General features: G+C 51.6%; 1 protein-coding gene across 1 annotated transcript; it reads left to right on the top strand.

Annotated features, from left to right (window-relative positions):
* The first annotated feature begins 9,953 nt into the window (after window positions 1–9,953).
* Window positions 9,954–12,086, top strand: SP9 (Sp9 transcription factor). Its single transcript, XM_075001605.1, has 2 exons — window positions 9,954–9,974; window positions 10,725–12,086. The coding sequence occupies exons 1-2, from the start codon at window positions 9,954–9,956 to the stop codon at window positions 12,084–12,086; spliced, it is 1,383 nt and encodes a 460-aa protein (XP_074857706.1).
* The last annotated feature ends 243 nt before the right edge of the window (window positions 12,087–12,329 follow it).

Genomic DNA, 12,329 nt, shown 5'->3' with positions numbered 1-12,329 from the left:
CAGAGGCAGTATCACCATCCAGCTCAAGCTCTGCCTGCTTCCCAGGCTGTTGCGCCTCTGGCTGGCCTCTGCTCTGCGGGTAGGACCTCCTTGGAAATGTCCAGAGATGCTGCTTGAGGGGGACGACTCCTCAGCCCACAGGAGCTGGTGCAGCTCCTCGTAGTATGGGCAGGTTGCCCATCCTGACCCTGACCTGTGTGTGGCATGCCAGGCCCAGGTGTAGCCCTGGCACAGTTCCTTAATTTTGGCCCAGAGCTGTTCCGTGGTCCAGGCAGGGTAGCTGTGTGCCACCGGGGTGGTGGCAAGCTGGCTGTAGCCTGGGACGTTCCGCTGTTTGGCATCTGGGGTCTAAGAGGATGGCCTCCTCTGATCACAGGCCCAGCAGGTCCGTGATCTCAGGCTATGTCCAGGAGGGCGCCCACATCCTTGACCCCTAGGGTAGATCCTGGATATCCTCTCCCTGCTCCCCAGAGGAGCTGGGGTAGGGGTCACGTGGTGCCTGGCTTGCTCTTATATGATAGCCCTGAGTTGAACGGAAGTGACTGCGCACCTGGTGAGCAGACAACGTGGTGCCTCTGCTGCTAGCACACTGGCTACTTCCTGCTCTGGGGTTCCCTGGGCCTCCTGTATCTTTACGAATGGCCAGAGGCAGAGAACATAGAGCTGTGACTGTGGTGGACAGGGTGTCTCCCAGCTTCAACTGGCCAGCACCATGGAGGACTGGTCTGTCAACAAAAGTGTCCCCCCGCCACCCCCCAGAAGCATCTACACTTCAGTTTTGTTTACAGAATCTGTCAAGACAGGCGTTGTGCCTCATGAGGGAGAGGCAGAGGTCTGTTGAGAAATGTGCTGAGTTCTGTCGACAGTATGTTGACAGAACACATTTTAGGTGCAGATGCTCTGCCTGTTCTGTCAACAAAATGCTGGTTTTGGCAAGAAAACTCTACGGTGTAGGCATGACTTTTGTGAATAGAATCCAACATGTGACAACAACCAATGAGCAGATCTTGGCATCCTTATCCGACTAAAACTTTCACTGTCTTTAATGGGGACTTTACCGGGTTAAGGATGATACGATCGGGCTCCGAGTAAGAAAGTAGGAGCGATAGACAAGACCTCTCCTCCTGGCCTTTTGTGAGCCTTGTCTGAAAACCTATTTTATCAGCTGGTTGCCATCTGACTTCCTGAGTCAACATCATGTTGCAGCTTAGGATCTACTGGTACATTACAATGTGATCGTGTGTCTGAATTTGAAACCTGAGTGTGCAAAGGGTAGGACTTCTCAAAAGCCCCCTGGTAACATAAGAACATCAGTGTCACTAAAAAGGGCCCAGAGACTCATGTTCCTAAATCACTGAGGTGTTTGAGAAATTCCATCCAACTTGATGCTTAAGGTGGAGCCCACTGACCCATTTGTGTTATGTTACGTAATGCTCTGTGGGTTAAGTTTGAAACAGCCAGTGAAGAGGCATATACGTGAATGACCCAAGAGAAAAACTGCACTGATTGTCAACAGAGGGAAGTTCTTTATATTTCCTTGGAAGATCTCACAAAGAGTTTACAATCGGCATTTGTGCCTCAGTTCTGCTCTCAGAAGAACCAGTCCTCCATCAATACTGCCTCAGCTAGCACTCTTCACTTTGCTGCTTTCTTAAGCATATGAAACAAAAAGATGAGTTACTAGATGGTCCGGGACTGAGTTCAGTTATGTAGGGAACTGAAACTGTTAGCAAATGCCTAAAAGCCCAGACATGTTCAATATCTGATGTAGCTGTAAATTATCACCTTTTCCAGGTCAGGAAGGCCAAAATAATTTCCAGCTCTATTTTTCTAAAAGCCATTTTCATTTAATCTGTCCTTTACAAATGGTAAATTTAATGAGAACTTCAGGCATAACTCAGACTAAAATGTGTTTTAAAAACCTCAGTGTATATTCAAATGTATTTCTGTAAGCAACAACCTGCCACTATTGAAACAGTTCTTGAGTACTGTTGAAATAATAGGTGTATTCGCAAAGGAAACCTGCTTTCTTTTAAAGTGACTGTATGCATTATTTCAGCTTCTTCTGATAATAGCACATTTAATGCCAGGGCAAGATGCAATCAATCTTTTGTGTTGGAAGAAAGTGTTGTATTGCACCCATATGCTTACGCTCACCTAGCTGTTTCAATCTGTTAAGCAACTAGAAAGTTCAGCTGAGCTGCTGCTTGGCCTCTGTGGCTCTTTCTTTTTTCCTTTCCTCCCTCTCTACCCCTCCCTTTCCCGCCCTTCCCCCCATACAGAGACATTGAATTAGATTGAAGTGAATAGTCGACGTCCTCTGTAATTATACACACATTGAACTCTTTACAGTTGACTTAAGTTACTTTCAGATGCATTGGTGTGGCCCTCCATATTGATTAAAAGCAGCATTTATTTACTTTAACAATAAATGTGGAGATTAGTAAAAGTTCACTTGATCACAATAAGAAGGCTGATCATTACAGGGCAATGCAACCCAGATGTAACATAAACTGCCTCAAGGAACATTTTATGAAGGCATAGGCTGGGTTTTTTTTTCCAGCAAGGGAGTATTCAGGTCTGGGTTTAAAGCTGGAGAAAAGCACCTTAAGTAGCTCCACTCTTTGCGGGAAGACAAAGTTAGGGAACGACAGGACCTGTCCTGAGAAGTAGGAACAGTAACTTTCCCGGGAAAGGTGGGCAGTCCAAAGTCCTGGAGGAAAAAGGAGAAGGAGGGACAAAACATTAAAGCCAAATGACTAAACAGACGGTGCATGGAAAGGCTTTTAAGGGGGCCTCCGTGACCTTTATTCTTCTTTCACAAGTTCTGTAGAAGAAAGGACAACTTTAAAGGTAAGCAGGACCTGCTGCTGCTTCTCTGCGTTAAGCTCTTGATGGCTAGACTCTGTAAAGATGGGAGAAAGGGGTTTGGTGTACATGAGCCACAGTAAAAACCCTCCGTTTCTCATTATGGTATCTCCTGGAGAGAAGGACAGTTCGTGTCGTCCTCTTGTTTCCTGCTCGGTTTACATGGCAGAGGGTGCATTTTGGTAAGACAGTTGATAACTAGAACAGTAAACAAATGGGCTTAACTCTTCTAGGAACCGCTTGGGAAAACCGATGAACTCAGTGGCGTCTAGTCCCCGTTTTAAATACTGGCGCTCTTGATGGGATTGACACCCTGTTTCCTTGTACCGATGTATTGCACCTCCTTTTCCTTCTCATCAACTGCTGTGACAAAGGGTTGCTTTTGACAAGCTCGGAGGGGATTGCTGGAGATTAGCCTGTGGAAAACAGACCAGACGGTAACTGACATATTACAAATCAACACTCAGACTCTCGTGCTCGTTAACATCGTCACTCGGGGATGTGTTGGATTCAATGGCCAGCCGAAGGGCCCAGCCCTCGCAATTGCAAATCCTGTGCACGCTTTCATGATCAAAATTGCTACCAGTGACCGGGACTCGCTTGGGATATTTTCAAGACAGGCTTAGCTCGGTAGTTTGCGGGAGTTTATTTTCCCCCAGTGTTTGACTAGCAGTATACTTCATTCAGAAGATTGTACAAACCCCATCCAGGCACAGGCTGATTATAACAGGAACATGCACCCTCACACCGAGGTCAGACACTCGTAGGCTTTAGTTCCCAGGTAAGGAGAATGGAGGGGGTGTTGGCCATTCATTAAAGTCAAGATTAACCAGCTTCAGCCGTTCGGACCCGAACGCAGGCAAAGTCCGACTAAAGCGTGTTGGCAAGTGGGAAGTACCTTAGCCCGTCAGCCCCCTGGCTTCCAGGAACTGGAAAGAATTTCCTTGGCGTGGGAAGTTCAACGTGTCTTGAGAGAGAACAACCGCAACCAGACCCAGGCCGGGCGGGGGGGCTGGGCTGCCTTTGATCGCCGCAGATACTTTGTCATGTCTTCATTTTAGCTTGGCTGGAAGCTGTAGGGAAAGCTGTGGCGTTGCCCTGCCCTCAGCAGGCTGGGGCTCCGCTCCCTTAGCGGGTTGAGAACTCCCACGGGCGAACGGGTGCGACTCAAGCGACCCAAACACTTCGCTAAACAAACACGCACAGCGGCGCTTTTCGCCTGGCCCTGCCTCTCCGCAGCAGCCTAGGGGCTGCTCGGGAAGCGGGGAGGAATCTCTTTGTTTCCTTCTTTCAGGTACAAGGTGAATTAACCCAGCAAATCTCCCTCCCCCCCCGCCGCCACTTCCAGCCTACGTCCCTTTAACAATAAAGAGACAGGCAGACAAAGCTCGGATACCGCTCAAGCCGCAAGAATTGAGCCTGTTTCCTTGCATGCAAGTTTTCTAAATAAATAGCTTTTGTTGTTTAAGGCTGTGATGGATGGACTCGCAGGGCCAGGTTGGTCTCTGGAACAGTACAATGGATGTAAGAGGGGGTTTTTTCCTCGCCATATAAATCATTCACATTGTTTAAGGTACATTGATCAATCTAATGGCTTGTAATAGGCTCCTAATTGCCACTAAGAAAGTACTGCAAGCTTGCGTTTGAACGTGAAATGCTTCATGATCTGAGCTGAAATTCACCTTAAGCTTGAATCCAATAATTATAGCACACACAAGAGCACAATGAACGGCTCTCGGTCTTTTCTAGCCCTAATTCCAGCACAAGGGGAAGGCAGAGGGGAACACGGACACGAGGGGAGTGCGTGCGTGTATCTTCCTCATCGAAATCAGCAATTCATTAATGGGCAAAGCCCGCAGCAGGATTTATTGGTCACTGTGGACCGAGGAGCGCTTTGTAACGTCACTCCTCCAGCTTAATACATTCCCATCCACCTACAGCCACAGACAGTACGTGGGCTTGGGGCTAAGAAAACTGAGTCAGACCTCGGTAGGGGCGTCCTGGCACTATCAAAAGTGCTGTACATAAAAGATCAGAGGTTTTTAAAAACTCTGCTTTTCAGGAGCAAACATGTCTAGTCTAGCGTTTAACTTCCGTGCAGATGCTCACCCCCGCGGTCAATGCGCCCTGCTAAAGGAAGCCGTGGAAGTCAGCTCTAACTCTCTAAAGAAGCCATTGGTATTTTGGCTTGGGTACCTAGAACGCAAAACTAACAAGGCATGGCCAGTGTTCGCTCCTTTAAAACAGTACCAAGTCGCCGAAGTCATCACAACTTCTCTAACCGACTTCTATGCACAAAGTAGCTTTATGAGCTGTAAATATGGGTCTAATCGTTTGCTAATTCAATTCCCTTTACTTAGAAACCCGTTCTTTTTAACTCGGAAGGAAAGATGGCATTGGCTGAGTTTCAAACCTGCTGCGGTTTGATCTTCCCAGGGCTAGTCTGTATACCACACCAGTACTGAAAGGAATGTGAACCAAGATGATAAAATACGCGGAAAATGTTCCTGAGCCTCTTCTATCGACGCAGTAAACAAATCTATGAAGCTTGTTGAATAACCTTCCAATAATTGTAGCAATTAAAATCATCATACAGTCTACAGTCACCTTCTTTCCTTGGACACTGCAGTCTTCCCTTTAATTGTTACCGTGTCTTCCTTTGAGATAAACAGAACGAGGGAGGTTTAAAATACATGCTCCAGATCAACTTAGCGGGAAAGATTAGTTTTATAGGCAAATGTGTGGAAAGCACTTAAGAGACAAGGGGTTTTTTTCAATGTATCCTGCAGGTTTCACAACCGCAGAGTATATACATTTCCGTATTACCTCTCTCTAAGTAATGGCAACTTAAAAGAGGGAAGATTCAAGCCTCCTCCATCAACGTGCTCCATCTTTGGGTTTTTATTTGTATGGGTAAGGGTGGGAGTGGGAGGGAGAGAGTTATGTAATAAATATAAAATGAAAGCTCCAGTACAAACGGTTGGAGAGTTCCATAATTTTCACTTAATTTCCATGATCTATTTGATCCTTCTGCTCATTCGCTTTCTATGAACTACAAAAGATTTTCCTCTAATCAAAAGCTGCACTTCAGCTTTGCCCACAAATGAAAAACTCTACAGCGGAAATAATCCAGGGGACTCAACAGGCACCATGGGCTGTATTTTAACACACACACACACACACAGCCTATAGCCTCCCCCCTTTTCATATCTACTCGTCGCATAGAATAGTGGGGAAGCCTTTTCTTAACTGAAGTTATTAATTTATCACCTGGTCCCCCTCTGCGCTGCTCTGATAATCAGTGGTGGAGTCTGTATCATGTAAATGAAAAGCATAATTGAGAGAGAGCGGGGAGAGATGTGCATGTGGAAACCCTGATGCTAAAAAAAATGGCAGGATGCAATTATTTGTATAAGCGATGGGCATTTTGCGGGTTTCCCTCACGCGTTCCCCCCTCCCCCATTTGGCAGAGAATCTATTGCTTCTTCTGAACTTGGAAAGGTTTACACCTCCATCCCTCCCCCGGTAACATCCTTGTGCAAATTCCGTGTCCGTCCTCGGATTCCCGGGAAAATGTACAGCAAGCTCACATGTAACTGCTGTTCCATCGATTTATTTGGCAAATATTTGGCAGGTCTTCCCGAGAGCCCTGTTTGAACAGCAGAACCATTTCATCTGACGCTCTTGGATGTGAACCCAGGACCCTTCCAATCAGCTTTAGTGAACGAATTGTTTCCCAGCTTTACCTCCTGAAGACAACAACTTTAGTAGTTGCACAGATCAAAAGATCCACGTTGAAGGGAAGGTGGGGAAACAATATTTGTTAGAAGGAAGTGAACTGTTTCATTTAATTAGACCATTCCTCTTTATTAGTACTTATACTGAGACTTAAAAAAAAGATTTATGTTGATTTAGACATAGTGTATTTATGATGTAAATATATTCTCAGACGAAAACGTCACGGATCAATTGTAAAGGACCCGGATACATAATTTAAAAAAATCAGTTTCAGTTTATATGAGGTTCTCACCCCACTTTCGCTTCTTAGTCAGATTTGTTTATGCAGAATCGACATTTAATAGTGCTAATTGCACTCCAGTTAAATTGCCCTGATTGCAGAAAGGGAAGCAATTTTCGTGCTCTCTGTCTGGGTTTGGAAGAAATTGTTTTATATTCACCTCTTTATAAAGAAGTGGAGATAAGGCACCGAGCCTTTGCACAAATTGCACTTATGGGCTGACTGGCAGCATTCAGGCGCTATAATAGAGCATTATTTGGCCGTTTTGAATAATGTAAAGCGTTTGCTGAAAGCTATTCTCCTGAAAATTGCTCTAACTTTTAAAAGGGTGGTGATTCACTCCAAACCAGCGCTTTGTTACATTGTCATTATCCCTCCAAATGTTTTAACAGTCAGCTCAACATTTTAGCATAACACATTGATCTTTGTTTAAAAACGAGATTTTTGGCGCATGAAAAAAAACCTGTCAAAAATCCTCGACCCCTTGAGATTTTTAGGAGAGTTTCCTCTTTCATTGCCACTCGTTTCTCCCTTTAAAGGTGCGCCCACTTTCAGTAGATTTCGGTTCCATGTACATTATTTTTTACAAAAATAAAAGTAACACCCCTCCCCCTCTGTTGAAAAAGAGTGGGGGAAAAACCCCTGTGACTGCATGTGGGAACATAAAACATGAAAAGGCCAGTACCCCAGAGGTGCCTTTACCCTCTGGGTTAAATGGCTGGGTTTTGAACATCCCGATTTCCAAGTGCCTTTGCAGATTATTTTATTCATTACTTTGTCAGCTTTCCTGGGGTGGGTGGGGGGAAGGGGAGGCTCAACAGATCTCCTCCCTGGGCTGCCCCGGGGTTGGTCGGAAACGCCTCGCTGCCACTGAACAATCACCCCTATTAGAAAATCAACGGCGGATCCTCTCTAAACAAACAGGAGCGCTGGGTTCCTCCTGCAGCAGTCACCTGTTGGGCGATTGCTCCCGGGTGCCCCTGTCGGACTCCACGTCTTCCCTGTGCTCCGCGGCTCCCCCACCATCGCCTTTCGACCGCCCCCACCCGAGGAAGACACGCCAGCCCCCCACCCCCCACCCCCACCCCGCGGGTAAAACTGCTGTTTCTGATCTGCTCCCGGCAAAGCGCTTGGAGCCAGGGATTGTCATTCACTCGCTGGCCCCCTGGGTTCAGCGCAAATCGGTGTGTGCGGAGTGTTAGGGGCAGAACAGTATCGCCTCTGACTTCCACGGTTCCCGCCGTCCCCGGCGTCCAAGAGGCGATCGCTCTTTGCAAATAGCCTCAACCCGCTCAAAGGACAGAAAAGCTGCCCTGACATCCCAGCCCACTGGGGCGATCGCCCACCAACGCGCTCGGTTTGTCTGTCTCCTGGGAGCCCTGAAAATGAAACGCGAGAAAGAAGCTTAAGCCCCGGCTTCCTCCGCCTCGCCCTTTCCCCAGGGGCGGCTTCGCGCCTCGGGCTGGGTCTGACGCTGGATCACTGCAGCGGATTTGTGAGGAAAGGGAAAACATTCACTGTCCTCCAGAACAAGGCGCTAGGGCCGCTTGAACGCGCTCAGCTGCCTGGCTCGGAACTGTCACTGGCTGCGCCCGGGGAGAGCGCGAGGGAACCCTAACGCCCCCCGCGCTACAGATACAATCGCGATATTTAAAAAAGTTGCCCGTCTACTGGTCTTCCGCGATCCCGGGCGGGTGAGTGCCACGATATTAGCTAAGACGCCTCCGCTCGCTACAGCCAGAGGGCCCCGCCTGCGACAGGTGAGGAGCCAAGGTTTGAACTTACATTCGGCACATGCAGCGAGCCGCTGAAGCCTCTGTCGCTCGCTGGGTGTGCGGAGAGGCCACAGGCGAGTGCTGGGGCGGGGGGGTGGGGGAGGCTCACTCCCGCGGCGCCCGAGCAGGGCGAGGAGGAAGCACGTTTTGCTGCCGCTGGCGCTCGTGGCTTCCCGCAAGGCTCGGAAAACGGGCTGGAACTGGAGGCTGCAAACTTAACATTCAAGAGCTTTCGCCGGGCTTGTTGTTTAAAATAACAACCTTCAGCTCTACCCCCAGCCTCGCTCTTCCTCGGGCTGTTTTTCTTGGCGCGGGGGGGGGGGGGGGGTTAGGAGACAAGACAAATATTGAGGTGTCGGTTTAACAGCCTGGGTGGGGGAAACACGTAATTAAAAACCATCTTCGTGCTACTTACCCCCGCAAGAAACCGGCAAATAGGCAGCAACGTGGCGAATCGCTTAATACTTTGACATAAAATACGGAGCAAGATAAACTTTGCAACGTTATTACTGACCGCGCGCAAATAATCCTTTTTCCCCCCGCCCGCTCACTTCTGGCCACGTACGATGCGCCACGTTTTGCGCCCCACCTGCCCAGTTTACCTGATGGGTCAGATTCTAGGCTGGCAATGACAGGAAGGGCCTGTTGGGCAGATAAAGCTTTTCTAGGAGAGGAGAAATGGCAAAGCCTGGCTCCTGGTGCAGCGGGGGTGCTGGAGGGGCTAGGTCGGGCTGGAGAACAGATAGCCAGGCAGGCTAATCAGTTTAAAACTCGCCACATTCAAAGGGAACCGCTGCCGTCCGGCTCCTGCCCTTTGTGGCTTCTCCCCCTTTTCCCACACCAACTTAAGGAGGAAGTGTCACCCCTCAGTTTGAACTGCCTGGCTTTTGTTAGTTTGTGTCACAGCCTGAAGGATATTTAAACCCAGGGCATTTTTTTAAAAAGTTAATTATAGTATAATGTCTTCAGTCCAAAGCACTGAGTGTTTTATCCCTGGTCCTTTGACTGGCACGCGCCCTGAGCCCTGGTTCTTGCACCTCCGAGTGTCTGATTGGCTGCAGGGCAGCTCCTGCCTGCTCTTTCTGCGCCCTCATTGGGCGAGAGACCCAGCCAGCGGTACTTCAAAGCAGGCGCTCCACACACTTAGGCTGAGTTTAGCCCTCCAGAGCCAGGAGTGTACTTAGCGCAACTGGAGTAAAGCGGGGAGCTGGGAGGAAATTTAGCAAACTCTCTGGGCTGAGCGCAAGACAGAGCCCCCCCTTCGCTCCCACCACCCGGCCAAGGGACGTGCTATGGCTACGTCTATACTTGGGGTAAGTCAGAGAGACGCGGTTTTGGTTGTGGTTTTTCGAGGGCAGGTTTGTTACTCCGAGAAAAACTGTTGCGGCCGCTGCGTTGCAGTGTCTCGCTGTATACGTGATTGTGGGCTATAATTGAAGGGTAAACTCGGTTGGTGTTTCGCGGGGCGTGCGGGGCTGATTTCCCACCTCCCATTCACGTGCAGGATCGCTTTAGGATCAAGTCCGTGTGGTTTAGAAAGACACGAAGCTTTTTTTTTTTTTTTTTGCTCGAGGAGGGTCATGCCCAATCGGAATGGATTTTTCTCCAACCAGCCTCGCGCGTGTGGCTTGCGCCAAAGCCGCGTAGCCGTGCGATGGTGTTTATGTTCCTGCTGGCCCGTTTTGCGAGCTCCGGCCCTTGTGGCCGTAGAGCACTTCGTTCGTGTCCCTGGGGATTTCTGCCTTACCAATCGCCCGTTGAAAGCGGAGGGCACTGACATAGTCCCTAACCGCCACAAAAGTCTTTAAGAAATTACCCCTGTGCCATTTAACCCATAACTGGTCGCTCGTCCCCACTGCGACAACAGAGGAGCGTGTCGTGCGATTAAATCGGCGTGTGGGTCCCTGGAAACGCGACAGGGCAAGGTGGCGTTTTGCGTGAAAACCGCCGGCTACTTTTGCAGCGTGACTTTTCGGGCCGAGTATCTAGGCACGTTGCTGTGCTTCGTGCGCGCCTCTCCTGGGCTTCCCGGGGCTCACTGCCTTGCTTTGTCTTCCCCTTAGGAAGAGCCAAGATTTGGAACAACTCCCCTGGCCATGCTGGCTGCGACCTGCAATAAGATCGGGAACACCAGCCCTCTGACCACTTTACCAGAGTCCAGCGCCTTCGCCAAAGGCGGCTTTCACCCCTGGAAACGCTCCACCTCCAGCTGTAACCTGGGCTCCAGTCTCTCGGGCTTTACGGTGGCCACTAGCCGGGGCTCCAGCGGCCTGGCCAGCGGCACGGGCACCGCCAACAGCGCCTTCTGCCTGGCCTCCACTTCGCCCACCTCGTCGGCCTTCAGCAGCGACTACAGCGGCCTCTTCTCCAACTCGGCGGCCGCTGCGGCGGCGGCGGGCGTGTCCCCGCAGGAGCCCGGCGGCCAGTCGGCCTTTATCTCCAAAGTGCACAGCTCTGCGGCCGAGAGCCTGTATCCGCGGGTAGGCATGGCGCACCCCTACGAGTCCTGGTACAAGTCGGGCTTCCACTCCACCCTGGCCGCGGGCGAGGTGGCCAACGGGGCGGCCTCCTCGTGGTGGGACGTGCACGCCAACCCGGGCTCCTGGCTGGAGGTGCAGAACCCCGCTGGGGGGCTCCAGAGCTCGCTGCACTCGGGCGCCCCCCAGGCCTCGCTGCACTCCCAGCTGGGCACCTACAACCCCGACTTCAGCTCGCTCACCCACTCCGCCTTCAGCTCCACGGGCCTGGGCTCCACGGCCGCCTCGCATCTGCTCTCCACCAGCCAGCACCTGCTGACCCAGGAGGGCTTCAAGCCCGTGCTGCCCTCGTACACGGACTCCAGCGCGGCGGTGGCCGCAGCCAGCGCCATGATCACTGGGGCCGCGGCCGCCGCGGCCGGGGGAGGCTCAGCCCGCTCCGCCCGCCGGTACTCGGGCCGGGCCACCTGCGATTGCCCCAACTGCCAGGAGGCGGAGAGGCTGGGGCCGGCCGGGGCCAGCCTGCGGCGCAAGGGGCTGCACAGCTGCCACATCCCGGGCTGCGGCAAGGTCTACGGCAAGACCTCGCACCTGAAAGCGCATCTGCGCTGGCACACGGGCGAGCGGCCCTTCGTCTGCAACTGGCTCTTCTGCGGCAAGCGCTTCACGCGCTCGGACGAGCTGCAGCGGCACCTGCGGACTCACACGGGCGAGAAGCGCTTCGCCTGCCCCGTCTGCAACAAGCGCTTCATGCGCAGCGACCACCTGAGCAAACACATTAAAACGCACAACGGGGGCGGCGGGGGCAAAAAGGGCAGCGACAGCGACACGGACGCCAGCAACCTGGAGACCCCCCGCTCCGAGTCCCCCGACCTCATCCTGCACGAGGGCGTGACCGCTGCCCGGGGCGGCGGCAAGGAAGCCGCCGTGGGGCCGAACGACTCGTAGGAGCCCGGCCGAGGCAGCCGCCCTCTTCCCCTGCAAAGCTCAGGCCGGGGAGAGGCGAAGGAGCCGCCCCCACCCCGCGAGCCCCGAACTGCTCTCAGCCTGCAGGAGAGACCGGACTAACGCGCAGGGGCCGGGGCCCAACCCCAGAGACGCAGTCCAACCCTCAGTCCTGCAGGACACTGACCCCGACCCAGCTGCCCCAGGCAGAGCACTAGCGAGACCCGAGCCCGCACAGACTGAGCC

This window comes from Carettochelys insculpta, chromosome 8 (genome assembly GCF_033958435.1).
Source record: "Carettochelys insculpta isolate YL-2023 chromosome 8, ASM3395843v1, whole genome shotgun sequence".
NCBI classification, from domain to species: Eukaryota; Metazoa; Chordata; order Testudines; family Carettochelyidae; genus Carettochelys; species Carettochelys insculpta.
The sequence above is the reverse complement of the archived record's forward strand: the minus strand, read 5'-3'. Positions and strand labels throughout refer to the sequence as shown.